The sequence below is a fragment of the Spinacia oleracea genome, chromosome 1, assembly GCF_020520425.1.
Source record: "Spinacia oleracea cultivar Varoflay chromosome 1, BTI_SOV_V1, whole genome shotgun sequence".
NCBI lineage: Eukaryota > Viridiplantae > Streptophyta > Magnoliopsida > Caryophyllales > Amaranthaceae > Spinacia > Spinacia oleracea.
The window spans coordinates 98,539,372-98,565,857 of record NC_079487.1 but is presented as its reverse complement, the minus strand read 5'-3'; the positions used below and the strand labels follow the sequence as shown (position 1 = coordinate 98,565,857).

Below are 26,486 nucleotides of genomic sequence, written 5' to 3'. Positions count from 1 at the left end.
ATCCAAAATTACAGAAACTTCAAAAATACCCTGGATGTCTACTGTAAAGCCTCGGGCTAAGTCATTAAAACCCCAGGACTTAGCCACTATTCTTTGTGAGACAACCAACTTTGTACAAAAAGAGAGTTTTGGAACTTACTTGGGTCTTCCTTAAGATTTCAACCAGGACAAGAAAACAATATTCTAATCTATTATGGACAAGGCCCAAGAAAGACTAAATGCTTGGAACTCAATCTTCTTGTCACCCGCTGGAAGATTAACATTGATCAATTCAGTACTGAGTTCTATGGGAACTTACGTTCTGTCCGTTTTCAAGTGTCCATTTCACATCCTCGACAAGCTTCGTTCCATTATTTCGAGATTCTGGTGGCTAGGAGAAAATAAAGAGACATGATTTCATTAGAGGAGCCGGGAAGTGATCACTAGAAGCAAAATAGAGAGAGGGTTGGGAATCAAGGACCCCAAAATCCTTAGTATCTGCCCGATAATTATGGGTACTAAGGATGAGGTAGTCTGGAGCAAGGAAAGAAATGGTAATTACACTGTGAGGAGTGGCTACGAGTACCGAAAGGAGAGCAAAAACGGGCTTTCCCACATGAGCATGCACTCAAGCTGGAAGAGACTTTGGAAAGAAAAGATTAACAATAAGTGGAAAATTTTCCTTTGGAAGATCCTTAACAAGTCCCTCCCAAAAGAATTTATACGAAGGAGAATTATCATTGACTCTGTGTGCAAGTTTTGCAAAGTGGAAGTGGAAAGTCTGGAACATCTGTTTAGAGACTGCAACATAAGCAGACACATATGGGCAGCAGGAAGATTGGGATTAAGAACAGAAAATCAAGCCAACATCCCAATTGCGGACTGGATTTGGAATGGCTCCGTATGTTTAGGAAACAAATAGATTTAAACATCAACAAAGCTGTTTACTTCACTGCAACGCTATGGTCAATCAGGTGCTCAAGAAATGACATCACCTTCAACAACAACAAATGCAATACCAGGGAAATATTGGAGAACATTGAGAGGGACTACAAGTCTGAAATTACAGCCATCGAAAAGGAAAATGCAGGCCAGACTAGAAATTTAGAGGGAGACCCTATAGTACCACCTGATTTTGAAAGATTTAAAGACATTGATGAACCACCTGGTTTTGAGAGAAGACAACACAACAACAACACAATTATTCAACATCTGATTGGAAACCAAAACGACCATGAGAGAACAGTCATCAACACGTATGGTGAGTATAAGAGTGGGAACACTGGGGTTCTAAACTGGAACTTTGAAGGCCTAGAGGAATGTGGGGGTCCTATAGAGAGCACTGCAGTAGCAAGGAACAAGAAGATTTAAAAGAGATTCTGAAAGGTATCATTGAAGCATAGAGGAGGAACTGGAGGCACCTGACCATCAAGCCTAAGGGCAAGAATACTATACGCGTCCTAACTGTGAAGGAGATACCTGGGGCCGATGGTAGAAATATAGCTTCTTTAATTGTTTTTAACTTAAAGGATTTCCATTGTGTTAGTATTAGCAGCTGATATTGGAGCTTCTCTCCTTTTTCACCCTTGTCAAAAAAAAAAGACAAAAAAAAAAACATTTCAACCTCATTTGATTTGGGGTTCGTTTAATATACGTTGAGACCAATCTCAATTTTCAAAGCATCCAGATTTATGTAAGTTTCAAGTATGTATCCAATAACTCAGGTCAAGTCGAATTTGCGGGTGATGTCTAGGTTGAGCAAAACTTTAGAAAAATATAAAAATCAAAATCCGATCAGAAAAGTGGGCACCCCAACCGATATATGGTTATGTGTTCGAGTATCCGATCCAAAATTTGGGTATCGGTTATGGATATCATTTTACAAATAGCAGGTACCTAATAACGGTCAAATGGTCATTTTATATTTTTTTTCTCAACTTAAATATTTTTTCCCAAAACCTCAAAATCTCAAATATTGCTAATTTGAGTAAATTGTAATTTTATTAGTAATGTAGTCGAAATCACGTGCTAACATTGGTATCTGTTGAATGATACAAAGTACTGAAATAATCCATTAATAGTGTCTAATTTTTCCAATTGAAGTATATCAAATTGGAAAGTGACATCAGATCCGAAAATTTGGGTACCTGAAGTACGAGTATTCGAATTTATCGATTTGGTTAATGAATATCAATTTTACTCCATTTGTTCATGAATATTTGCATCAGTTTGACTGACACACTAGGCAAAGCAATAGCTTAATCGTAATTATATAAATTACATATAAGTAAAAACTTTTAAAAAAATAATATTAAGAAAAATGTATATAGATTAATTCCAACAACATATTACACATACAAAGTAACATTTGATTTTTATATAGTAAGAAAATTTCGTCAAAATTAATGTATGAATAATGCAAAAGTTAAACCGTTACAAGTATTTAAGAACGAATTGAAGGGAGTAACACTTTTATATAGAGTACTCCATAATTGGTTATACATTTATACGGTCGGATAATAATATCGGTTTAGGTACCCAACCCATGCTCACTCCGGTACCGTTCTCGTGGCCCAGTGACCCGGTTTTCAAAACAAAGGCGCGTGTAAAGATTGTGTCCAGTTCTAACAATGGTGTAATCATTCCAGAATTGGCGGGTCGAATTCGAAGGTAACACATACACAAATCCTTTGTAGCATTTACAATTCTCTGCGCCTTTCTCTCCTTTTCTGTAGACGCAAAAAACTGGAATTACATATTCCTGCGACATTCTTGCCATTTTTATTTCCAATCTCAAAAACCTACCTCCTTATAAATTTTGAGGAAATTCCCAATTCACAAATTTGCCAAATTACGGAATTGTTCGAACCCGTCGTTTAAAATCGGTTAGTAGTTATTCTGAATTCAACATTTTCTAATAATTTAATCAGCTTGTTTATTCCTTTCTTTGCTTTCAATTTTCCACAATTTTCTAATTAGGGTTTCTGATTTCCTTTCCCCCATTGTGGTTTTGCATTCACTCTTCTTTCTCCTCCGTTTTTGTATGTAATTATTGTATAAACGTGGGAGAATTTGTTAAAGGAAGCTGAATATTCAAAAAGATGAAAGCTTGGATTCTGGATGGACATTGTTCATGAATTTTGGTTGGTTTGTTCTGATATGAGTATGCTACTTTAGAACTGTATTATGATTAATAGATTAATTTCGTTGATTTGATATGAAATTATGAATTCATTGTCATTTGCATCACGATCAGTGAAATTATTATACTCCCCCATCCCTCGACAATTGAAATTATTATACTCCCTCCGTCCCTCTAAGATTGCCCCATTTGTTTTTTTGGTAAACACACTGATCTTGAATTCTCACTACAATACCATATACAGAGTAATAAATAAATATACTCACGTGAGATCTTGTTAGATTTGGTACAATATATTGTTATATTTCAATTTTTTTGATAATTTGTACCCAACGGAAATGGAGATATTGATGATTTATACGTGTGTTGGAGGTCGCGAGAAATCAGATGGGGCAATCTTTTAGGGACGAAGAAAGTATTTTCTTTAACAGCTTAAGCATTTACGCATTCGTTCATTAGATTTTAGATTTTGTTTACCGCTATTATTTAATTCATTATGATAGCATCTAATAAATTAACACCTTAGCTCGGGATACAATCAATTAGTGAAAACTTCTGAACTTGCCTGTAAAATCCAACAACACCTAGACACTACACCCGAGCTCATTGATTATTATCCGAAAATCCTTCTAAGCAATCTTCTTGTGGGAAGTTGGTAATTACAACTGAAGGTCTAGATGGTTTCGTAATTTTAGGGATTTTGGAAACTTTATATTGATTATTTTGTATGAATAGGAAGAGTTCTTGTTGTTGTTGATGTTCTCTTCTCACAAGTGTTCTTTTTCCTTCTTTTTTTGCATGTGTGTGTTGCAGTTTTTTTCCAAAGAATTTCTCATCTCTATCGGGGATTCTGGTTTGATATGCCAATCAGGATTTGTGTTCTTCAATTGGGGCATGCTGCTTGAATTAACTTATCTCATTATGGGCTCTGATGGGCTGCTATCCTTATTTTTCATATCTTGAATTGACCTCTTGAGCGTTCTTACTTGAAAGTGAGTGAGCATTTTCTTAGCCAAGTCGATGGCGGATTCTTTTAGTGTTCCTGATAATAGAAAGGGCCTCAACCGTACTGTGGTTTGTGGCAAAATTCAACCCTTTAAATGTTTGGTTGCGTCTATTCCAAAACACTGTTCAATGAAAGCTTTGAAACGCATCGTTAACGTGGACAAAAAATTATTGGGTGTGGCTACTATCTCTGAAGCTGGACTATTCCTCTTGAAAATTGCAGTTCTAGAGGCAGTGAGGAGGTTTTCACAGGTTCATTGTCCATTCTTGTGGCGCAGTCTCCAGGCTTTGCAATTTATTTGTTTACCCCCCCTTAAGTGGATTCAGAAGTGGGGAATTTTTAGGGGTTTGGTTAAGTCCATGCAGGTTGGTCCTCTACTCTTAAGTCCCACATGTGTCTTGCTCATTTAAGTGCTGTACTTTATGGCTTGTCATTATTATTGTTGTACAACATCATCTGTAGTTTAGTCATAGATTTCTATCATTTTTAGAAACTCCTTTTGGTAGCATCAAATTGACCTCCCTTGCGAATAGCTATGAGAACTTTGGTGTTCATAACTTGAAATAAAGGAAAGAGTTCAAGGTTTAGAGGAAGATATTTGTGTTTGCATCTTTAGCTAGTTTAATAAGATATCAGGTGCCGCAAAAGGATACACAATGGAGGTTTTCTTAAGTAACTGCTTTAGGGTTTAGCATAATTTAACAGAGTTGCCATCTTTTTTGCAGGATGAGAAATAGATATTAAACATTGTCCTCAAGAAATTACAGGAACTTAAAATGATATTGGGAAAACAAGACAGAGGAATGATCTTATTTAAAGAAGACCTTTTAGGCTCACATTTGTTAATTTTTAAACCTTTGAACGATGAACTGGATGTTAAAAAAATTTCTTAGGCGCGTTTACAGCTGCATCCCCGAGAAATAATATCTATTGGACTTTGTAGAAAAAGAGTAATTCATGATGAGCAGAATGAATGTTGCGTGTTATACTCTTTTAAGGTTAAAGCTTTTTTCTCTCGGGCGTGCTGCTTGTTTCTTGTTTTCACAGAGTTGGCAGCTGTTAGTGCTGCTTGTATGGAGGTGTGATTTTAATAGTCTTTGTTTGATGATTTTTGCTAAATCATGTTGTTTTGTGATAGGCTTTGTCTAGACCGCTTTTACTTCTCTCAGTTGCGACATCTCTCGCTAATCGATCAGACGATGGTGAAGAAAATCCAGGAAGTTCAGAATTTTCAGATGCTTCTCAGCCACAATCTGATTCCTTGACTAACAGAGCATCAGAGTCAAGGTGATCAATATTGCAAATTTTCTGACATCGTTTCTGATCTATATTTACTTTCTGATCATACTTTTTTTTTTTTTTTTTGACGGGAACTTTGGTCATACTTGCATTCTTTTAGCTCTTTAAATATTACTTCCTCTATCCCTTTATTTTTTATTTTTAATCTCTTCTCTTTCAGTTTTTTGAGTCGTCCTAAAATTACCTTCACACTTTCCATTGTAAACTTTCCCAGTTCTCTCTCCACCCATCAACATTTTAATAAGTTGAACTACTATTCATAATTTTCATGCTAATCCCAAGTGCGGGGGTGATATTGTGACACAGGGAGTGTAATGTGGTACCACAGAAGATATCTCTAGGTCTCTGTTAGTGGTAGCAAGAAGCAATCAAAAGCTTCGCTTCCATTGTCATTTGAAATTTTCATTTCTGAAATTGAGATTCAACGTCTAGCCATGGTGAATAGCATTAAAAATAATCTTGTTCATGGAATTGAGATAAAACTTTTTAACTAACCTATCTACCTAGTATGCCAAATTTAAGTGCCACTTGAGTATGCACAAATTGTGCATACACTGTTTCACTGAATTGTAAGCTTTGTTGACTATTATGAGTAAGACTGCATTTTCACTTCTGAAGATCTCACCTCTAAGAATGACTTACCCTATACACTGGTGTTATTCGTTTTTCATGTTAATAGAAAAACTGTCTTCCTCAATTTTTTTTTATGATCTGTCTGCAGAGTAATTGAAACTCAAGCCCCAGAGAAGTGGATGTTGCAACTTTTTGCGGAGCTAGAAAAGGAGGGAATTGTTTTGCCAGAGAGGTGATTATGTTTCATTTTATTTATTATAGTTTTATGGTTTTGTTGCTGGTCTTATTTCTTACAATTTAATTCTTAAGGCCTTGCATTACACTGTGAGCAGATGTATATTTGTCTCTTTTGGGTAGAATATATGAGTAAGATTTCCTTGTTGGTTGATATTTTATTTATAAGCATCCTTTGTTTTTAATCCAAAATATTGTGAGTATTTTAGTCTGTAGAAATTTGAGTTTTTATGAATGTTTTCGTCTATAGTTAGTTGGTATAAAAACTTGTGAGTTTCTGCGAGTAAAAACTTAATGATTTGTCGTTGTCTTTACTACTTTCTTTCATTTTGGAAGAAAACTAGGCAATCTCATAAATTAGGAACTTAATAGGACACTAATAACCTTTGCTAATGATTCTGAAGTTATATCTTAGTCTGTATGCATCATTTTCATTGTGTTACTCTCAGGGAGAGATACTACTCATGGCATGATTTTATTTACAAAAAATTATTGTACAGAAAAGTTGATAAGACCGTTCTGCAGGATTACTGAGGATGATCTTCGTAGATTATATCATGTTGCAAATGGTGATTTCTCAAGCTTCTTCTCTTCAGTCAAAAGAACAATCAACTGGAGGCGAAATTTTAGGTTTATGTCAGTGCAAGAGCTTGAAGAGTGGTCGGAGATGGTGTTTTGGCATGGATGTGATGTTAAGAGGCACCCTTGCTTAATTATTCGAGTTCAATCTGCATGCTCTTATATAATGTCTGGGGAAAGATATCGCTTGCCTGAAGTAGTTGGTATGCACTCAAAACATAATGATGCTTATTATTGTGTAGCACAAAATATTTTTGTTTCATGATGCTTATCAAGTTTCAAGGTTTTTTTCATAGTTGAGAATTAGTTTTGACCCCGAAGAAAATTTTCTTATGTTTGTATACCACTGACAACTGACAAGTTGAGTTTGCCTTTTTTGTCTGATTTATTCCACTATGTGCTTGTTTGTTGACAAAAATAAATAAAAAACATGAGAAATGGGAGCTCCTTGCTTCATTTACTTTCTTTTCCACCTTGATTCGAGCATTGTACATTTTCTTCACTCCCTAGTTTTTCTTCTCCTATACCTTTGATGTTATGAAGTCAATCTTGAAATATATGTTTCTTTTAAATGGCATTTTTCTCTTGCGCGTCCAAGTTTTTGACAGTGCTCTTGCGTCCTTACGTTTTGGAATTATTGTATTGGAAACTCAAATGCATACCTGTATTTGATATCCATATTTTGTGTAAATAATACTGGTTGCAACTTAAAATATCCTTTTGACTTTATCATGCTGTATCTTTCTTTCAATACCATCACTTGTAGCTAGTTGACCTATTTTAACTCAAACAAAAATTAATAACACTTCCTCTTGCCATTAATGTGTTGTTGGGGATTCTTTTTACGACATCCCAAATGTTTTACTCCGAAACATTTTGAACTGGCCAAATTTGATTTCCTAGTGCACAATAAGACAGAAAAAATATGGAATGAAGGCTGACAACTATTTTGACACTAAAATCGTACGATATGTAATGAAGTTATGCCGACATCGTGGAACATAGGCAGTATTTAGTGTGCTGATTGACAAATCCCAATTTACTTTACTTGGTCAGTTTTTTTGGGCAGATTGAATTTGATTGCTAACATATTTTTTCTTGATTAGTTTCTCAGATAGAATATGGGATTCTCCACCTGGTTCGTGCTGAAGATCCTTTAATCACAGTGCTAATGGACTGTCAAGGGTTGAGTCCGTTTGGTTTCCCAGTACACATGATGAGATCCTGTGCTGTGCTTTTGCAAGACCATTACCCGAATAGGCTTGCTGCTTTATTTGTTGTGCGGTTGCCTCCCATTGCTCGTGTTATTGCACAAACTCTTTTTCAGGTGAGCTGTTCAGATTTTGCTCAAGCTGTTGTCTTTTTCTGCATGTTTTCTGCAAATATGATTTCTATTGTTATTATTAGACACTTGTCACATTATTAAAATCTGAATTAGGGGGATGCTTGAACTGTTCTGAGAAATTTCTTACAATCAGTGGCAAGGGATTGGTTTGAAACTTTATGCCGACCATCAATTGAACCAATTAATTTTGCAAGTATGCGCATACTTTTGCCGACAATATTTAGGATTTCCAGGGATTTAGTATTTGTATATTCTTCTCGAAGGACAATTTAGCTCTATTTTGTTGACCTTATTTTCACTTAGTCCGGGTCTAATAAGATAAGATAAGATAAAGGGTCAATAAGCTCAAAAGGCACCATTTTATAACTTACAATAAGGGCCAATAAGATAAGATAATACGAAGTATAAGATAAGATAATATATTATAAGATAAGGGGTAATAAGATAAGATAAGTTTATGGCCAATAAGATAAGATAAGATAATAAGGTGAAAATCAAATGGTACCAAAAGGTGTGATTGTTTTGCTGCTACTGCGTCTTCTTCCCAATTCCACTGCTCTACCTCAGGGTTGGAGGGTGGGGATGGAAAAGGCCTATAGTCTAGTGAGACCTTCAAAGAAACAGGAGGACTCATCTTGGTTATATTTGATTAGCAAATTAAGCTGTATGAGTTATACAGCTTTAGTCAGTCTTATTCTACTGACAATATGGAGAAAGTACAAAGATCGGGATTTAAAAAGGTTACTAGCCTATATGCCATATAATTTGAATTTGCGAATTGGCATTTGGAATGAGTTTTGTCATCAGCTGAGAAATGGGGAATACATTCCCCTTTCTGTTTATAGATAAGCGGGCATTTTCTTGTCTACTGTTGTAAAAACCGTCATTGATTGTGAAAGACTTTAGGTCATAGAAGCACTATTCTGATCAAGGGTTTTATTGGAATTTGCTTCTATAGTTGAAAGATTAAGAATGCATGTTCCCCTTATCCTATATAAGAATCTTTTCAGCAGTTTGGGGTAATGATAAGTTTGCATTAAAGTTGATAATCATGGCAACTATAAATGAGAGATTAACAAGTGGCAACTACTTTGAATTCCGGCCTAGTTTCTTACCTTTGAGTAGTAACTATCTGCAGTTGAGTAACTTTAGTGTTTTGTTTTCTTACCAGGTGTTGAGACCAGCTACGAGGCGGAAACTTCGAATATTTGGGGACGACTACCAAAAGTTTTTGTCAGAGCATCTTCAGACGCTTCCTTCTTTCCTTGGCGGTGATTGCTCGTGCCCAAAATGCTCAAAATCTGTTGGTAAAGAGAAGACTGTGGTTGGACCTAGTATAGTATATGAAGCTGAGAATGTTTCACCCCATTCTGCTTCTGCTTCTGTTTCTGCTTACTGCTCTGATGACTTTGAATTTATCAAGTGTGACAAGGTACTGAAAAGCATTGCTATCGGTCTTCTCCTTGTGCTGCTATACATTCTTTTGACTATTCGGTTTCATAATCTGGAAGGCATACAGTTGTACACAAGTGGCTGGTAGCCTGTAAAACCATCACCTGTTTTTGACGCTTTCGTGATGAACACAATTCAAGTTATACTTTCATGTATTGTATAGAAATTGTAGACAGTGGAACAAGTTGGAGATCAAATTGTTCCAGATAGTATGGTTGCTTCCGAAATAAAGTCATGCAGGTTCCACACCACGTTTATGTTTTGGCTTTTTTGGCTTCATGTGAAATGAATGGTTCTTTTGGTTTAGTAATCTTGTGAATATGTGAAGCACAAGCTAATTTCAAAGGGATAGTATATCAGTATATGCCTTCTGCACTGATGAATATTCTCAGTTGCCCTAATAATTGTTGGAACTTGGAAGAGTGAATGGGATGTGTGCCGAGTTTTAATTATTTCATAATAGTCCCAAAAGGAGATCATTTTCCTAAAAATGTGGGTATATTGCACTAATTGCAGGTAGAATACTACCTCATGTTAAATCCAACTAGCTTTTGAACTTGTTCTTTGAACGGACAATTATATTAGTGGTTATTAAGCCGTCGTTTAAACTGTTAAATTTATTGAAGGTTTGTGATTTTAATTAGTGGGAATATATGATTTATATTTGAGTTAAATTTAAAATTGAAATATATATAAATTAGATGGTGAATTAATATTGAGTGTTAAAGAGGGAGATGGAGGGGAATAGGTTGAATGAATACATAAACGGGTTTTTCATGAAATACCCCTCAATTTTCACGAAATTCACCAAATGCCCCTCGACTTTCAGAAATTCACCAAATGCCCCTCACCTTTAACATAATACCCAGACTACCCTTACTAATGACGCGTCGTTAGTCCTCCGTTAGCCTACTTTCTAATTCACCAAATGCCCCTATGTTGTAAATTATTTCACCAAATGCCCCTAAATTAAAACATAATTCACCAAATGTCCAAATCTAAAAATTACCTTTTTGAAGCCCAACGGCTAGTTTTTGGGATTGAAAAATAGTCGTTGCTTATTGTGTTAGTATAAATAACCCTATTTTGAGTGTTTACTGTAGTTACCAAATTGTTTTGTTGTAGTTTCATCACAAAGTACCAAACAAAAAATTTGCTAGTCTTAATTCTAAAACATTTCGACAGTTGCTAATTTGAAATAAGATTTATTTGTGTTAGCACGAAACCTTGGGCCCTTAATCTTCCTATATACACTTGAAACATTATTGTGTAAATTTGTCATTGCAAATAGGCTAAACATAACTGGGAACCATGAACATTTTGCAGAGTTATTGCGGATTATGATGATCAATTTATCAGTCTGAACTGCAAGTGATACGAATTTTTTTGCTATAAAGGTACGTAGTGAATTTTCACAATGTAATCTTTTTACAATCTGTTTGAAGTGTAGACTCAATAAGGAGTGATATGAAACAAAGACTTACATGAAGGCGGAAAAACATCAATAAATCCAATCATAATACAGATTACATTGTAATTCGTATGTGATTATCAACTATACACAAGGAGTACATTAAGCAATCTCGTAACTACACACATGCATACTTCATATGATAACAAAGAGAAAATAATGAATTTGGCTAGAAAAATAAGACAGGACTAATTACTCTGTATTTCGAAAGGATTACATCACCGCTAACTGCTAAATGATAACTACTGCGTAGCGCAAACTCTAACCAAATGACTTAAAGTAGAGATAAGAGACTATAGTGCTACGAGAACACAACATTGACATGGCAGAGCACCAGATATACAAAGGTGGCAGTGATGCTCGCATTATATATGACCGGAACACAAAAAGAAAGTAGAAGTATAATAAGCTAAGCAAAAGGAGGAAAGACCACTAAGAAAATGAAGGGGGCGAGGGTGAAGCCTAAAAGCGTCTAACTGTACACATTAAGGGCAAAGGAATTTTCTTTTAACACTATCATCATACATTTAATTAAAGTTATTTAATCACATAATGCTCGGCCTCCTCTTTCCTGCATCTGCCCCCAATCTCTTTACAAGGTTGGCCCATCCAAAGCTGTGTATATGTTGCAGCAGTGTACTCCAGACTTAACAACTAATGACTGTCCATTGTGCCTAAACATCGCCACCTTCCAGTCATAATTCAACAAAATTATAGCAAACCCATTAACAAAAACAGAGTTAAATTCAATGAAACACGCGATTTTTTAACTAATTTACCTCACAAGACAACAATATTGAACAGATTAAACCAACAATATTGGTTTTCAAAAATACCCAATTTAAAATTTCAATCTATGTTGGGAAAATACCCAATTGAAAATTTTCAATCTATGCTTGAGAACCTTGAAGATGTAGATCTTGCAAGTATCGACGCTCTTGTCTCCAACGGCGACCTTCTTCTTCTCCGCGGGCTTCTTCTCGGCAGGCTTTCTCGGCGACGACCTTCTTCTCCTCCCTTCTTCTTCTTCTTCTTCTTCTTCTTGCCGGCCTTTGGCTTCTTCTCAGCCGGACCTTTCTCGGCGGCGGCGGCGACCTTCTTCTCCCCACTTCTTCTTCTTGCCGGCCTTTGGCTTCTTCTCAGCCGGATCTTTCTCGGCGGTGGTGGCGCCCTTCTTCTCCTCCTCCCTTCTTCTTCGTGAGAGAGTTTGGGGGTCTAGGGAGTTAAAAGTAGAAGAGAGGGAGTGCAAATTGAAATGTGTGATGGAATAAGGGTAAAATAGTAAAGTCATGCTAACGGAGACTTAACGTCCGTTAAGTGTAAGGGTACTCTGGGTATTAAGTCGTTTGTGAGGGGCATTTGGTGAATTTTTGAAAGTCGAAGGGCATTTGGTGAATTTCGTGAAAATTGAGGGGTATTTCATGAAAAATCCGATACATAAACTAAATGGTGAATTGATGTTGAATGAGGAAGATGAAGGGGGTTGAAGATGTAAAATACTTCGGATTTTTCACCAAATGCCCTCGAGGTTTACTTTAATGCACCAAGTACCCCTAAACTTTCCAGAATGCACCAAATACCCCTGACGTTTAAAACAATATCATCAAATACCCTTGAGGCTGACAGACGTTAAGTCTCCGTTAGCGTGTGTTTACTTTTTTGCCCTTACTCAACCCATTTCTCTATTAATCCTAATATTAAACCTTAATTAAATGAATTAAACCCCTAAAATAATTAATTAACTATTATCTTTAAAAAAAAAAAAAAAAAAACCCAAAACATCTGTTGGGCTTCCTCTTCACTTTTGTCCTCTGCTAAACGCCATCATCATCATCCTCTTCTTATCCACCATTGTCAAAACTCGAACCTCCACATCCAGACCAACCCCTCCCCCTTTTTGCTTGCTACATACGTCGGCCAACTGCATCCCTTAGACCAATGCTAATTTCTATTAGTTGAAACCAATTTCCCCAAACCACCAAATCCAACCACCACGGCTCCGCCGCTTCCGACATTTGAACACCATCCCTCAACCACCGATCATTACTTCAATCGTACCTAGTTTTCTCATATCCAAGTCAAAATTTATCAATTTTTCAGATCAACAAAAAAAAGTGAAATTGACGAAAATCCCAATTGAATCAAATTGATTTTTTGCTAGGTTTAAGCTACAATGTTCGGTGATTTTTTTGGGTGCTCACAGTCGGCTACCTCGGGTTTTCCAAGCACCACAACTTGCATCATATCACAAGTTTTAATCTGGTTTCTTTCCTTTTGAATCCCAGAAATCTGCATCACCATTGTTGAAATTTCAAGAGAAAATTCGAGATACCCAGATGAAAATTAAAGCTCATTAAGTATATAATTCGATATACAATTCAGTTTTTTTTGTGCGAAATTGCTTTGGATTTGCTCAAAAAATCCCGACGAATTTTGGGTTTGGGCTTCACTACAAGGATGGGTGGAAGAGAAAAGAAGAGAGGAGACCGAAAATGCAGATCGGAAGAAAGAGGATAGTGGGTGGAGATTTCTGGCTAGCAACAAACAATAGTAGTGGATGGCTGCGACATTTAAAGAAATTGGTGGATAATTGATGATTTGGATTCAAGTTGAGGAAGAGGATAAAGATTTCCATGGGAAGGGGAAAGAATAAAGAAAAATGAGGAAAAGAAATGTTAACGGAAAAGTTAACGGAATAGACGGAAAATGGTCAATAAGGGTATTTGATGATATTGTTTTAAATGTCAGGGGTATTTGGTGCATTTTGGAAAGTTTAGGGGTACTTGGTGCATTAAAGTAAACCTCGAGGGCATTTGGTGAAAAATCCGAAAATACTTCGTATAACAAAATGAAAAATTTGAAAAAGGAAATTATGGACGAAAGATGAAGTGACACATGTATCTAATGATCTATGAAAGATGGTGACACGTGTCCTCTAATGGTCTATGGTTTTCTTTTTTAAATACTAGGTATAGATACTTCATTGAAATAATTCCTAGAAAAAATAGTGTAAAAGAAAATCAATTTCTCTATTTATGCGGCTGTTTTTCGTTTATTTTATTTTATTATTATTTTTATAAACTTTTAGAAAGAAATACTCCCTCCGTCCCGGAATACTCGACCCGGTTTGACCGGCACAGAGTTTAAGGGACTTGAATTGACTTATTTAATTTAATAGATAGTAGTTGATAGTGGGGTATTATTTTAATGTAGTTAGTGGGAAATGTGGAAAGGGGTGGGGTTGGGGGAGAGTAGGGGTTGAATTTTTAATTATTTTTTGTATGGAGTAGGGGGTAGGTGGGTTAATAGGGGTGGAGTGAGAAATAATATAATATTGTTAGAATATTTCCATTTTTAGAAACATGTCAAGTATTAAGGGACGACCCGATAAGGAAAACAGGTCAAGTATTCCGGGACGGAGGGAGTATCGATATTAATTTTCGCAATTAGATTATGGACACATGCGGATGGTTTTAATTGCTTGCTAAAACAATGGGTGTTGCTAAATACAGAATTTAATTTCTTAATACAAAACTAGAAATGACTAAAATACCCAAAAATATTAAATTAAAAAAAATACTCCGTACTATCAGCTTCAGAGTACGGAACTTCCCATAACTGCAAAATCCAATAACACCATCTTCAACAAGGAGTCAAAGGAATGTAAGGGTACGCATAGAATACCCAAAATAATGGCCAAATTCTCAAGACCAAGCCTGCCATGGAAATGGTTTGTTTTGGTTTGTTATATTAATGGTTTTGATCTCACTTTCAGCGGCACTGGTGCAAAAACATAGGAAGACAATGATGAGTTTGATATATTTTTTAAAAAAAAATATTTAATAAGGATTTATAAGGGTAGTTGTGAGTTTTCAAAATTTGCACAAAGAAATTGATTTTCTGCATTTAGAAACTATGAAAATAATACAATTGCAAATTTTAAGAACACCTTATGATTATTATTATATTGTCCAAATGGGTCACAAAGAAATTACAAATTACAAATTACAAATTACAAATTACAAATTGGATGAGGAAACCAAACTTGTGACCTACCAATACCATGCATAGATTATCACTCATCAGACTTTGCTACTAACGTTAAGACCTCATTAGTTTATACAGAGTACAATTATATACAAACATTGGGATTGCTTATTAGGTTGTCTGCATTTTGATCAAGATTCTTTTGCCTTTCTTCAAGCACTTCCATTGACAGTTCAATCCCACAACTCCACAAGTATGAAATAGTTTCTTTACGAAGTTACCACTACAAATTTTACACTCCCTCAAATCATAGACTCGTAGTGAGATGGCAACAAAGTGTATGAAATGCCCTTTGATGGTCTTCAGTCTTCACCAACAATCAAGGTCCCCAAAGCATGCAAGTTACAACCTTTTACAAAACATTACTTTATGTTCTGGTTTGTAAGAGCTAGTAACGCTCATTTTAGTTATCGTATGAACTTGATTAAAACTTACGTCAAAAAAAAGAGGGCATTATTTGAGTCCGAGTCTTTCAGCCACAGACATTAGTTGTACGGAGTACATCAAATAGAGATAACAGGGAAGGAGTCACCATGTTTTTATGATTTCATCTATGAAGATAGTCATCTGCCAAAGGTTACATGACAGTATATGCATTCTATATGACCACTAACTGTCGATAAAACATCATCTACAACACATTATATTATAAGTTTGGTTGAGTGGCGCCTCCATAAACCCTATATTTCTTCAGTTGCCTTCGTATCTGGGGTCAGCCATTACATAATGGTAAGCAATGATAAGCATGAACAAGCTGATTCCAATAGAATTGGCGAAAAATCCCAGCATCTGATCGTCAATCATCTGCAATTGGACCATAAAAAGGAATTCAGTGATAGTAGCAATACTAAGCATGCACTTGAAAAGGTGAAAAAGAAAGAAAATATACAGAAATTTCACCCCATCTCCCCTCTTCTCCTCTTGCCTAAGAAGTTACCAGAAGAAAGTAAAAAAAAAAAAATTGAAGGTGACCATTCAATATTCTACATCAATTTGATCATCAACTATTTGGTCCAATTACAGATGATTGACTAGGAAAAGGAGACTCGGAAATCCAATCGTATACCAATAACATCTCATACTAGGTCATCATAACCAAAGGAAATAAATAGATGTTCTGGACTTCAAAAATAGTTATTGGTCAAAGATCCAATGAGACCACCCATGATAAGCTCTTTGTGTACATGGACTTCAAAAATATGACATAAAGATACAAGATATATCAAGTATATATTCTGGTACAAAGTTATACAAAACTTAGACCAAGCGTAAACCACATGAATGTTATCCCAAACATTTCCAAAAAGCTCTTCAAGACAAATTGCTACTTCTTGATGAACTGGGTCTAAATCACAAGCTAACACACTTACACACCGGGGGTGGTCTAAAAAATAGTCACTGCTTCTGGCAAAGTGGCAAGTGTGGCACTGCGAGGCAATAAGAACTTATACCAGTACACTATTTTGTCCCGAACATTGACAATACAAACTTTCACAAAGATCACTGTCAAAAAAGAAAACCCATGTAATTGTTTTTTAAATCAAATAGTCACCTCGAAACGTTTACTAAGAAATTTCATTGTTAAACGGTTAAACCCTTAGCATAAGCTAGTCTAGATAGCTACACGACAACACCATGCATACACTTGGCAACATCTTAGTCTAGTTACACATTAAGCATGTGGAGTAGCCTCAAAGAAAAGAGGCTAGTACACTCTTGTATTGCCAAACAACAATCTCATAGCTACGTTTTCATCTAAAAATGCCCAATAATAACCTAACACTACAACTTCAGGAGATGCAGAGGTGCCAAAAACACATCCTTCGTCATCAGCATATTTTCAGCTACCTTCTTCCCTTGGGCATCAATGGATCTTTTGCTAGTTTGTTAGCTAATGTGATAAGCAAGGGTAGTTGTAGCTCTTTTGACAAGTTTTTGGCGGACGTTAATAGGGTTGTAGACTTAGTCTCTCAACCAATTTCTGTATATATAATATATTTGGTGGACTCTTTATTTTGAGCTCTTGTAGCCGTGTAATATAATGGTTCTCACTTTGTATTGGAAAAAAAAATACTACAACTTCAAATTCAAACAAAGAAAATCGAAACCTTTACAGAATCATCCTTGAAATTTTGCCATCTAAAAAGCCTATTGAATGAAGACCATTCTACTGGTGTCCTTCACCTCCACAAACCCAAAATAACCTCAGTCAATTACTCAATTCACATTAAGAATATGGAGTAGCCTCGAAGCAAAGAGGTGAATTCACTCTTGTATTGCCAAACAACAATCTCAATAGCTATGTTTTCATCTCAAAAATGTCCAAGAAAAAAACCTAGCACTACAACTTCAAATTCAAAGAAACAAAGTTGAAACCTTTAAAGAATCACAGGACAGCAGGGCGGGCCAGCTTAACATTCGAAATGCAGCCCACATTATCTTTTAAACATTGGAGATTGACTTCTACTACATCATATTAACTCAATATGCTTTCCCATCTAAAAATCCTACTGAATAAGTAAACCATTTTACTGGTGTCCTTCATCGCCCACACAAAACCCCCAAACCCACAGTCAACGGCGGATCTTAGGTATGGCTGGGGTGGGCCTGGCCCCCCGGCCGAAAAATTTTGTAGTTTATTTTAGTTACGGCCCCCCTAAAATTTGAGCATAATTGTATAATTAAATAGCATATTGCTTAATTTTTTTTCTACCGGCCCCCCTCATAAAACCGTTCAAGGTCCGCCACTGCCCACAGTCAATCAAAATCAAGAATTCCATTTCTAAAATAAAATCAATAGCAACAAAAAAAAAGGTGGTGATCACAGTGGGATTCGAACCCACGACCTTTAGATTCGGAGTCTAATGCGATATCCACTCCGCTATGTGACCCTTTATTTGTTTGTGTCATTCTACTCCAATTCAATTCTCTTATACTTTCTCTCCCATCACTCACGATGTCATTTCCTGTACATCACGACAATCCCAGAAAAAATTGAAAAAACTGCAATTGAAAGCGACAATTTTACCTAAAAACTACAAATCCCATCAACATTATACGCCAAAACTCAACTACAATTAACATTAAATAAATAAATACTTCGAAATATGAATTCAAAAAAAAAAAGATTAAGAAAATAGATCTTTAAAACACAAAATACAAAACTTTTAGTTTAGATAAATGCAAATTAAAGGGAAGATTGATTGATTGATCGATCATAAATGTCATACCTTTTGAATAAGCTGAAGCTGAATCTACGAACCCGGATCAGAGGTTTGCGGAGGAGAGAGAAAAAAAGAGAGTGAACAAGAAAATCTGCGGTCTTTGGTAGTTTTCGGGTGTGTAAACGAAGAAACAAAAGACGGAGTAGTTTTATAAAAGGATTATGATTCGGATTCCCTTCAAAAAAATATTTTACGGAGTTCAAAAAATGTGGCTGCTGGGATTCGAGCCCGGGTCTCCACGGCCACAACGTGGAATTCTTACCACTAAACTACAGCCACTTTTGTTGTTTAGTATCAGCAACTTACATCTATACCTTCTATCCTACCCTCACCATCTCTATTCCTGTGGTCCATCTGTCAATACTTCACATTTCTCTTAATTGATAAATATGTATAGCATCTCCAATGGTTGTAGCTAGAGACTATCTTGAAATTTATAAAAGTTTCAAGCTAATAGCTAGACCATTGGAGTGAAAACAATAAATTAGCTTGGCCAAGCAAATTAGCTGAAACAAACTAATTTGCTTGACAACTAGCTCTCAAATGTTGCCAATTAATTAATTGACAAGTGGGAAAAATGAGACCAATTTAAATAACAAGCTAGTTGCTAGCTATTGGAGCACAAGTTAGCTAGACAATGAAATAGCTTGAAATTTTATGTGGCATAACAAGCTAATTGTCAAATTAGCTTACCATTGAAGATTCTCTTAGGGGTCGTTCTATTCTCTTAAAATAAATAAGTTTAAGGTCCAATAAATTCAGATAAGTTCTTATCAGTTCCAATAAGTTTCAACATTAATAACAAAAGTTTTATTATTATTATTATTATTATTATTATTATTATTATTATTATTTATTATTTACTACGGAGTATAATTTATTAGTTCAAATTATTGATTGATTTTGGATTGAATTTTATTTTATAATTACTTTATAATTATTAGAGTATTTGATTTTGGATGGAATCTAATATATATATATATATATATATATATATATATATATATATATATATATATATATATAAAGGAGAAATTTTTGGAGAGCATTCGGAGCGCCACGTGGGATTTCCATGTCATCAAATAATAATATTATTTTAGATTTATTAAAAAATAAAAATAGATAAATAAAGAACCGGTAAAGGATAGTAAGAGATAAGTTTTGAAATTTTTTAAAAGATAAATAAAACTTAGTAAAAGATAATAAGAGAAAAATAAAAATAGATACATAAAGACCAGGTAAAAAATAATAAGAGATAAATTTAGAATTTTTTTAATAGATAAGTAAAGATCCTTTAAAACTATCATACTCATTGATTATAAAAACAATAATTGCTCTAACTATCGCTTTAAGTTGAAAAAAAAATCTCATAAAAAAAAGAATTTAACCCGTGCATCGCACGGGGTTTAAATCTAGTTGTATATATTAGTAACTAGTATTGAAGCCCGTGCAACTTTGTCAATTTTCGTACATATTTGTCTTATCATATCATCGTATACAAATAGTATTTTTTTATAAATATTTTATGTATTATCTATACTAATATATTAAAAGGCGTTTATGAAAACGTATATGTGTCACGTATGCCTCCTCCTTATTACGCCACGTCATCACTAATATGCATCATGGCATGTTATTGACAACCAAGAAAATCATGTAGCAAGGATCGAACATCAAACCTCATGGATTAAAGTTTCACTTCCTACCATCTTAACTAGCTACAATTTATGTTATATTTTCCCATATGAATGTAAAATACAATCTTTAAAAATGGGCACATTTTTACAAAAAGTAAACCCCACTAAAAGTAAAACCCGGAGCAACACCAGGGCTACACACTAGTTGAAAATTAAAATAGGTTCCTTTTCAAGTTGGAGTATAATTGTGTTCTTAATATTTAAAATGTTTATGTATAAGAGCAACATCAGTGCCAAGTCTTAAGACTTGAATTTTGCTGACATGGCATATGACTCACGTAGTCTTAATATCAAACATGTCAGTTTGTAGCATTGAAGTGAGTTAGTTTTAACAAAGTTTTGAATTGGGTCTTGAAAAACTAAGACTCAACTTAATACTCAACTAGTGTGTGGCCCGGGCGATGCCCCGGTTGTTACATTGAATAATTAAAGTTGTAGGTTTTTCTTGAGCTCAATATTTGACCAAAATACTTGTATATATAACTATAGGATTGCTCAATATATAACTATAGTAGCTGCATATACATTTTCCACAACGCCTTTTAATAGATTAGTATAGATGTATGAGTTAAATAATTAAAAAGTTATGATATTGTATTATTTGAGATGTTTTAAATGAGTTTGAGGGGAGAATTGAAGATCTAAATATGGACGAGTTTGAAGAAGTATTTAAAAAAAATTAATTAATTAAATATTGGTGGAAAGCTGACATGACATGTGAGAAAAGTCTTAAGATAAGATTCCATTTATGTTGCTCTAAGGCATTCATAGGAAAACGGAGTTATGAAATGGTTAGTTCAATAATGGTAAAACTCGAATTAGTTATTCATGTATTCTGTTTAATGCAAGTAGAATTCTAATGTAAATAAAATTCTATTACAAATTTCTTTCGTGGTTGCAAATTCAAGCTAATTATATAAATCCTATTCCTAGACTAATTAGACTTGTAATCACTTTTCAATTCCTTTACGCCCTAAGATAGAAATTGGAAAGTTATGGTCCTTAACTACTTATGGACTTGGCCTATATGGCTAGGGGTGTCAAATCGGGTCATCGGATCGGTTTTGGATCGATTATAAACGGTTCGGGTCTTGTCGAAATCAGATAATGTCGGGTTAATGTTTCTATCCGGGTCAATTCGGATCGGTTCGGAAAACTTCGGTTTCGGATGAAGTCGGTTAATATGATGTTTCGGTTTCGAGTCGGTTTCGGTTCGGGTAATTTCGGTTCGGTTAAATCTCGGGTTCGGTTTGAACCGGTTCGGGTTTAAAACGGTTTTGCATCGGTTTAATTTGGTTCGGGTGTATGTCGGATACAGTTGTTATTTTTACCGGCTTACTGGGGGTACGGGTGGTGTCCGGATCGGATAAGTCTCGAATTCGGGTGTATGTCGGATTCATTTACTATTTTAACTGATTTACAGCGAGAATGGGTCATGTCTAGATCGGATATAGTCTCGGGTTAGGGTTAAGTTTGATCGTGAGTCTCGGGTTCGGGTCAAGTTCGGACTGGTCGCACCTCCGATCGGGGCTATTACAGATTGAGTTTGCGGTTTGTGGTTCGGGCTAAGATCAGGTTGGCAAGATTCTTATGTTGTATGGATCGAGTAGCTCTCGAGTTCACTATCAAATTCATATCACTTTATAATTCTAATATTAGATGTCAAATACTAATTTTTTAGAATTCTACTCCCTCGGTCCAAATTTTGGTTGAAAGTCGGTTACGGGTTCATTCAGACCGGGTCAACACCAATCCGGGTTAAATCGGATATCGGGTTTTATCGGGTCGGGTCGAGTCGAGTAGTTATCGGGTAAAATCGGATTTCGGATTGCTACCGGGTCGGATGCGGGTTCGGTTCGGTTAAAACTAATCGGATACTAATCGGGTCAAGGGTCTCCTCGGATTGTTAGCGGATCGGGTTCGGGTCTTTGATTTACGGGTCAAATCGGATTTCGGATCAATGTCGGATCGGTTCGGTTCGGTTTCAAGAGCCTCTAGTTCTCGGATATATTCGGTTCGGATGTCGGTCGGTTTCTCGGATCGGGTCAATTTTTGACAGCCCTATATATGGCCCACGTGAGAAACCTAATGCTACCCAAAGTCAACAAACCCACACCAACGTGACCCAATGCTTAGTGTCTTTGGGTTTTGTTTTGGGGGTTTAAGTTTATTCTATTACGAATATGCATATCTATGTAATTGTATAGAATGATCACTACTATGCGTATGTTGTTCTATCTATTTTTCTTCTTTGATTATTCTATTCACTCCCTATGGTATTTTGCATTTGAGAAAACTCACTATTCTAATTCTATCTTATTTTTCAAAAAGGGAATAATTGTATCTTTTTCCGGGTTCTATCTATTTTTATTCTTTGACTATTATATATCCACTCCAAATGGTATTTATCTATTTTTATTCTTTGATTATTCTATCGACTCCCTATGGTATTTTGCAGTTGAGAAAACTCAATCTTGTAATTCTATCTTATTTTATTTTTTAAAAGAGAGTAATTGTATTTTTTTCTGTGTTCATTCTATTTTTCTTCTTTGACGATTATATCCACTCCATATGGTAATTGTATCTATTTTTATTATAATTTGAACCTTTAGAATACTCGCTATTGTAACTTGTACTCCTACCTAATTTGAACCTTTTGTAATTGGTTAAACCTTATTGATATATATGCACACAAAAGTGAAAAAAAATAAACAATTAAAACTATATGTTTTGGTAATATGTTAAAAAGAAAATTAAAGAACACACCTAACTATGGAGTATTGGAGTACGTAGATCATTCCTACGAATAAAACCTACAAAAATCAATACAATATATAATCGACCGAGTATAACTAGTGAACATATTATAGTTAGTAACATTTAAAAGAAATGAAGGATTAGATGGAAGTCTCAAGGGACTATATCAACCAACAAACTTAATTAAATTATATAAACAAACAAAAGAGATGATGTTGTTAATCAACTATTGGTTTATATATCATCTTATTAATTTGATACAAAGTACAATCCCGTTAAATAGCCTTTTGTAAAATTATGTTGGAGTTATGTTGGAGCGTTGGAGGTGTAGGTTGATACACCACTACTTTTAAGCAATCTTACGTGGTAAATCAGTACTATATTTCTCTCAAAACACTATCTATTGGTTTTTTTTTTTTTATCTTAAAATATTATGAAATGAATTTTATCTTTTGACCATATTTATCTATTTACTATTTTTTTGAAAAAATAATTGATATTCCATTTTTATGGCTAGACTTTCTTATGTGACGCTCCGAAATCTCTTTAAAAAACTCCCCTTTATATATAAGATTAATTAATTAAATATCTATGTGGTACATAATTAATTATTTACGTGACACTCGATTTTATATGCATACTTAGTATATACTTCCTCTGTTCTTATTTATATGACACAATGGGGTTTTAGACACTATTCACACAAACACCTTTAACTTCATTTTGTGGTTTATGTATAAGAAAAAACATAGTCGTGTGGGTCTTATTAGATTCGTATCAGTAAATATTATTTAAATATCAACTTTTTATAATTTTTTCCGATCCACAATTAGAGATATTAATGTTTGAAATCGTGCATTGGCAAACGTGCCTAAATAATTGTGTCATTTAAAAAAGAACGGAGGAAGTATATATGTACTAGTATAGGCCCGTACGTGCTGATGCACGAGATTTCTATAAATTAGGAAACAAATAAAATACGGAGTAGTGCATTAGATTTTTAAAAACACTTCCTTTGTGGAGTACATTATAGTATTACTCCCTCCGTCTCTTTTTGTTTTTTACGGTTGGTATTTTGCACGCGTTTTAACGACTAATTAATGTGTATTGAGATTGTTCAAACTTTTTTTTGTAAACGAGGAAAATTACGTTTATTTATAATGTTTCCACTCCTATCAAAATTCTGATATTGGGAAAATTAGAAAAAGTTAATGTCCTAATGGAAAAGTGTGAGAGATTAAATGACTTGGATTTAATTGGTTAAAATAATAATTGGACACAAAGTTTGATAGAATATTACATCATTTATGGATGATATAAAAGGAAATGTAAAGAACATTTTGACCCAAAAAGGAAAACGTAAAAAACAAAAAGAGACGGAGGGAGTAATAACATAATAAGGAGTAATTATGAAATATTTTTGTATTGATGCTAGCTAATTGAAATGTCGCTAGACGCCTAAGACAAAATGTCATATTCTAATAAAGTAGTTGATCAAAAAGTTGTTATCAATTGACTTTTAGTATATATGCGCATGAAAATGACACGTGTCACGTCCTAGTGAGAGAGATTTCCTTCAATATTGCGCGCATAAAGATCCAATAATTCCCTAAATACGTTACTTTTTAAGTTGTTTCCCACCATACCGTCCACGTAAGCAAGGGAGAAAGAGAAGTAATTTTTTTTTCCGGTTCAGCATTAAACCGCCATATGAGATAGCGGTTTCGTTTTAAAGAAAACCGCCATCTCAGATGGCGGTTCAATGTTATAAACCGCTATCTGAGATAGCGGTTTGCTTTAAAACAAAACCGCTATCTCAGATGGCGGTTTGCTTTAAAACAAAACCGCTATTTTTAACATTAATTATAGTTTAAATAGAAATATAACTTAGAAGTAACCTCTTGTGACATCAATTGTGTCTGTAGCTTAGTGGTGGATAGAGTGTGTTTCTAAGCAGAAGGTCATGGGTTCGATCCCTACCTAGCGCACTTATTTCTTTTTTACCATATTCTTAATATTAATTATTAACATTACCAAATTTAACTTATCAACATCAGCCTCTGTAGCTCAATGGATAGAGCGTCTGTTGCCTAAGCAAAAGGTCCTAGGTTTGACCCCTACCTTATGCGCATATTTTTTTTACCATTTATAAATAGTGATTATAAACCGCTATCTCAGATAGCGGTTTACTTAAGTCAACCGCTACCTGAGATAGCGGTTTAGTGCCGCTTGGTTAAAAAAAAAAAGACCGATTTTAATGCTGACGTGGACGGTATGGTGGGAATTAAGTTAAAAAGTGAAGCATTTTGGGAATTTGACGTTCTTTAAACAATAATGAAGGAAATCGCTCTCCTAGTGAGTCCTTAGTATTTTTTTCTTTTAAAAAAAATTAATTAAAAAATCTTTTAAAATATTTCTGATTTTTTTATTTTTATTTTTTATTTTTTCCTTCTATTTAATATAATAGATGTATATATGAAAAAAAAAATTATGATTTCATGTATTACGACAAGGATAAATAATATAATTCCTCCGATCATTTTTACTCGCAATGTTTGTCACTTTCACGCATGCCAATGCACAACTTTGATCATTAATATCTTTAATTCCCTTTAAGCAAAAATTGTGAAAAGTTCAAATTTTGAAAATACACATTAAGACGAATCTAACAAGATCCCACATGACTATGTTTTATCTTATGTATAAATCACCAACAATGGTCAAAGTATAATAGGTGAATAGTGTAAAAATCACAAACGTTGCGAGTATTAAAAATCGGAGAAAGTATATATTATTACTGATTTGAAGAACATATATATTAGGAATGGAAAAAATTCACAGTTTTTTTGATATTACTGCTTCTATAATATACGTAGCAAGCTATTACAGAAACTTCGTAAAAGAAAAATAGCAAAAAATTACTTATAAACCTGAAAGTCGGTTGAGAAACTTTTGTGTGAGACCGCCTCACAGGAAAGACCGCCTTGTTGGCACTCTTGCTGGCAGCCATGTTGGCGCGTGTGCTGACGTCAGCATGTAACTTTTTTTTTGAAACTTTTTTTTTTTGAAACTTTTTTTTTTCGAAATTTTTTTTTTTGATTTTTTTTTCAGGCTTAACTAATTGGACTTCAAGCTTAACTAATTGGACTTCAAGCTTAACTAATTGGACTTTAAGCTTAACTAATTGGATTTCAGGCTTAAATATTTTTTTTTTCCCAAATTTTTTTTGGAAATTAAAATTTTCAAATTTTTTTTGGTACTAACTAAACTAGTGTAAAACATAACTAAAAGTAATAAAAATCATATTTAATTGAATAACAAAATAGTTAAGGTATAAAGACAAATAGTTACACTTATGAGCCAAATAGTTATTGATTTTAAACATACTTATTATTAACTAAAACTCATAAAATCTTAACTAATTAGTTGCAATGCTTAACTAATTGATTTTATTGCTTAACTAATTGGTTTCAGTGCTTAACTAATTGGTTCAGTACTTAACTAATTGGTTTCGTTGCATAACTAATTGGTTTCGTTGCATAACTAATTGATTTCGTTGCTTAACTAATTGAATTTTAAACTTAACTAATTGAATTTTAAACTTAACTAATTAGTTCCAGTGATAACTTAATTAAATCCAGTGCATAACTAATTGATTCTAGTGCTTCACTAATTGGTTGC

General features: G+C 34.5%; 2 protein-coding genes and 2 non-coding genes across 7 annotated transcripts; 1 reads left to right on the top strand and 3 right to left on the bottom strand.

The window, feature by feature from the left end:
• The first annotated feature begins 2,501 nt into the window (after positions 1–2,501).
• Positions 2,502–9,860, top strand: LOC110805009 (sec14 cytosolic factor). Of its 4 annotated transcripts, XM_022010605.2 has the most exons (8): positions 2,597–2,864; positions 3,935–4,113; positions 4,350–4,492; positions 5,266–5,414; positions 6,148–6,231; positions 6,759–7,015; positions 7,919–8,139; positions 9,329–9,860. In XM_022010605.2, exons 3-8 carry the CDS (start codon positions 4,487–4,489, stop codon positions 9,695–9,697), a joined length of 1,086 nt encoding a protein of 361 aa, XP_021866297.1. In that variant the 5' UTR covers positions 2,597–2,864; positions 3,935–4,113; positions 4,350–4,486; the 3' UTR covers positions 9,698–9,860. The 4 variants fall into 4 exon arrangements, with proteins under 4 accessions (XP_021866296.1, XP_021866295.1, XP_021866297.1 ...); XM_022010604.2 differs by having other exon boundaries at positions 2,502–2,649; positions 3,935–4,492; XM_022010603.2 differs by having other exon boundaries at positions 2,594–2,864; positions 3,935–4,492.
• A 5,698-nt stretch (positions 9,861–15,558) lies between these two features.
• Positions 15,559–15,931, bottom strand: LOC110805013 (dolichyl-diphosphooligosaccharide--protein glycosyltransferase subunit 4A). Its single transcript, XM_022010609.2, has one exon. The coding sequence runs from the start codon at positions 15,929–15,931 to the stop codon at positions 15,818–15,820; it is 114 nt and encodes a 37-aa protein (XP_021866301.1). The 3' UTR covers positions 15,559–15,817.
• A 2,014-nt stretch (positions 15,932–17,945) lies between these two features.
• On the bottom strand, positions 17,946–18,018 carry TRNAR-CCG (transfer RNA arginine (anticodon CCG)). The gene has a single exon. It is a non-coding gene; the product is annotated as a tRNA-Arg (tRNA).
• A 540-nt stretch (positions 18,019–18,558) lies between these two features.
• TRNAH-GUG (transfer RNA histidin (anticodon GUG)) lies at positions 18,559–18,630 on the bottom strand. Its single transcript has one exon. It is a non-coding gene; the product is annotated as a tRNA-His (tRNA).
• Positions 18,631–26,486: the final 7,856 nt, after the last annotated feature.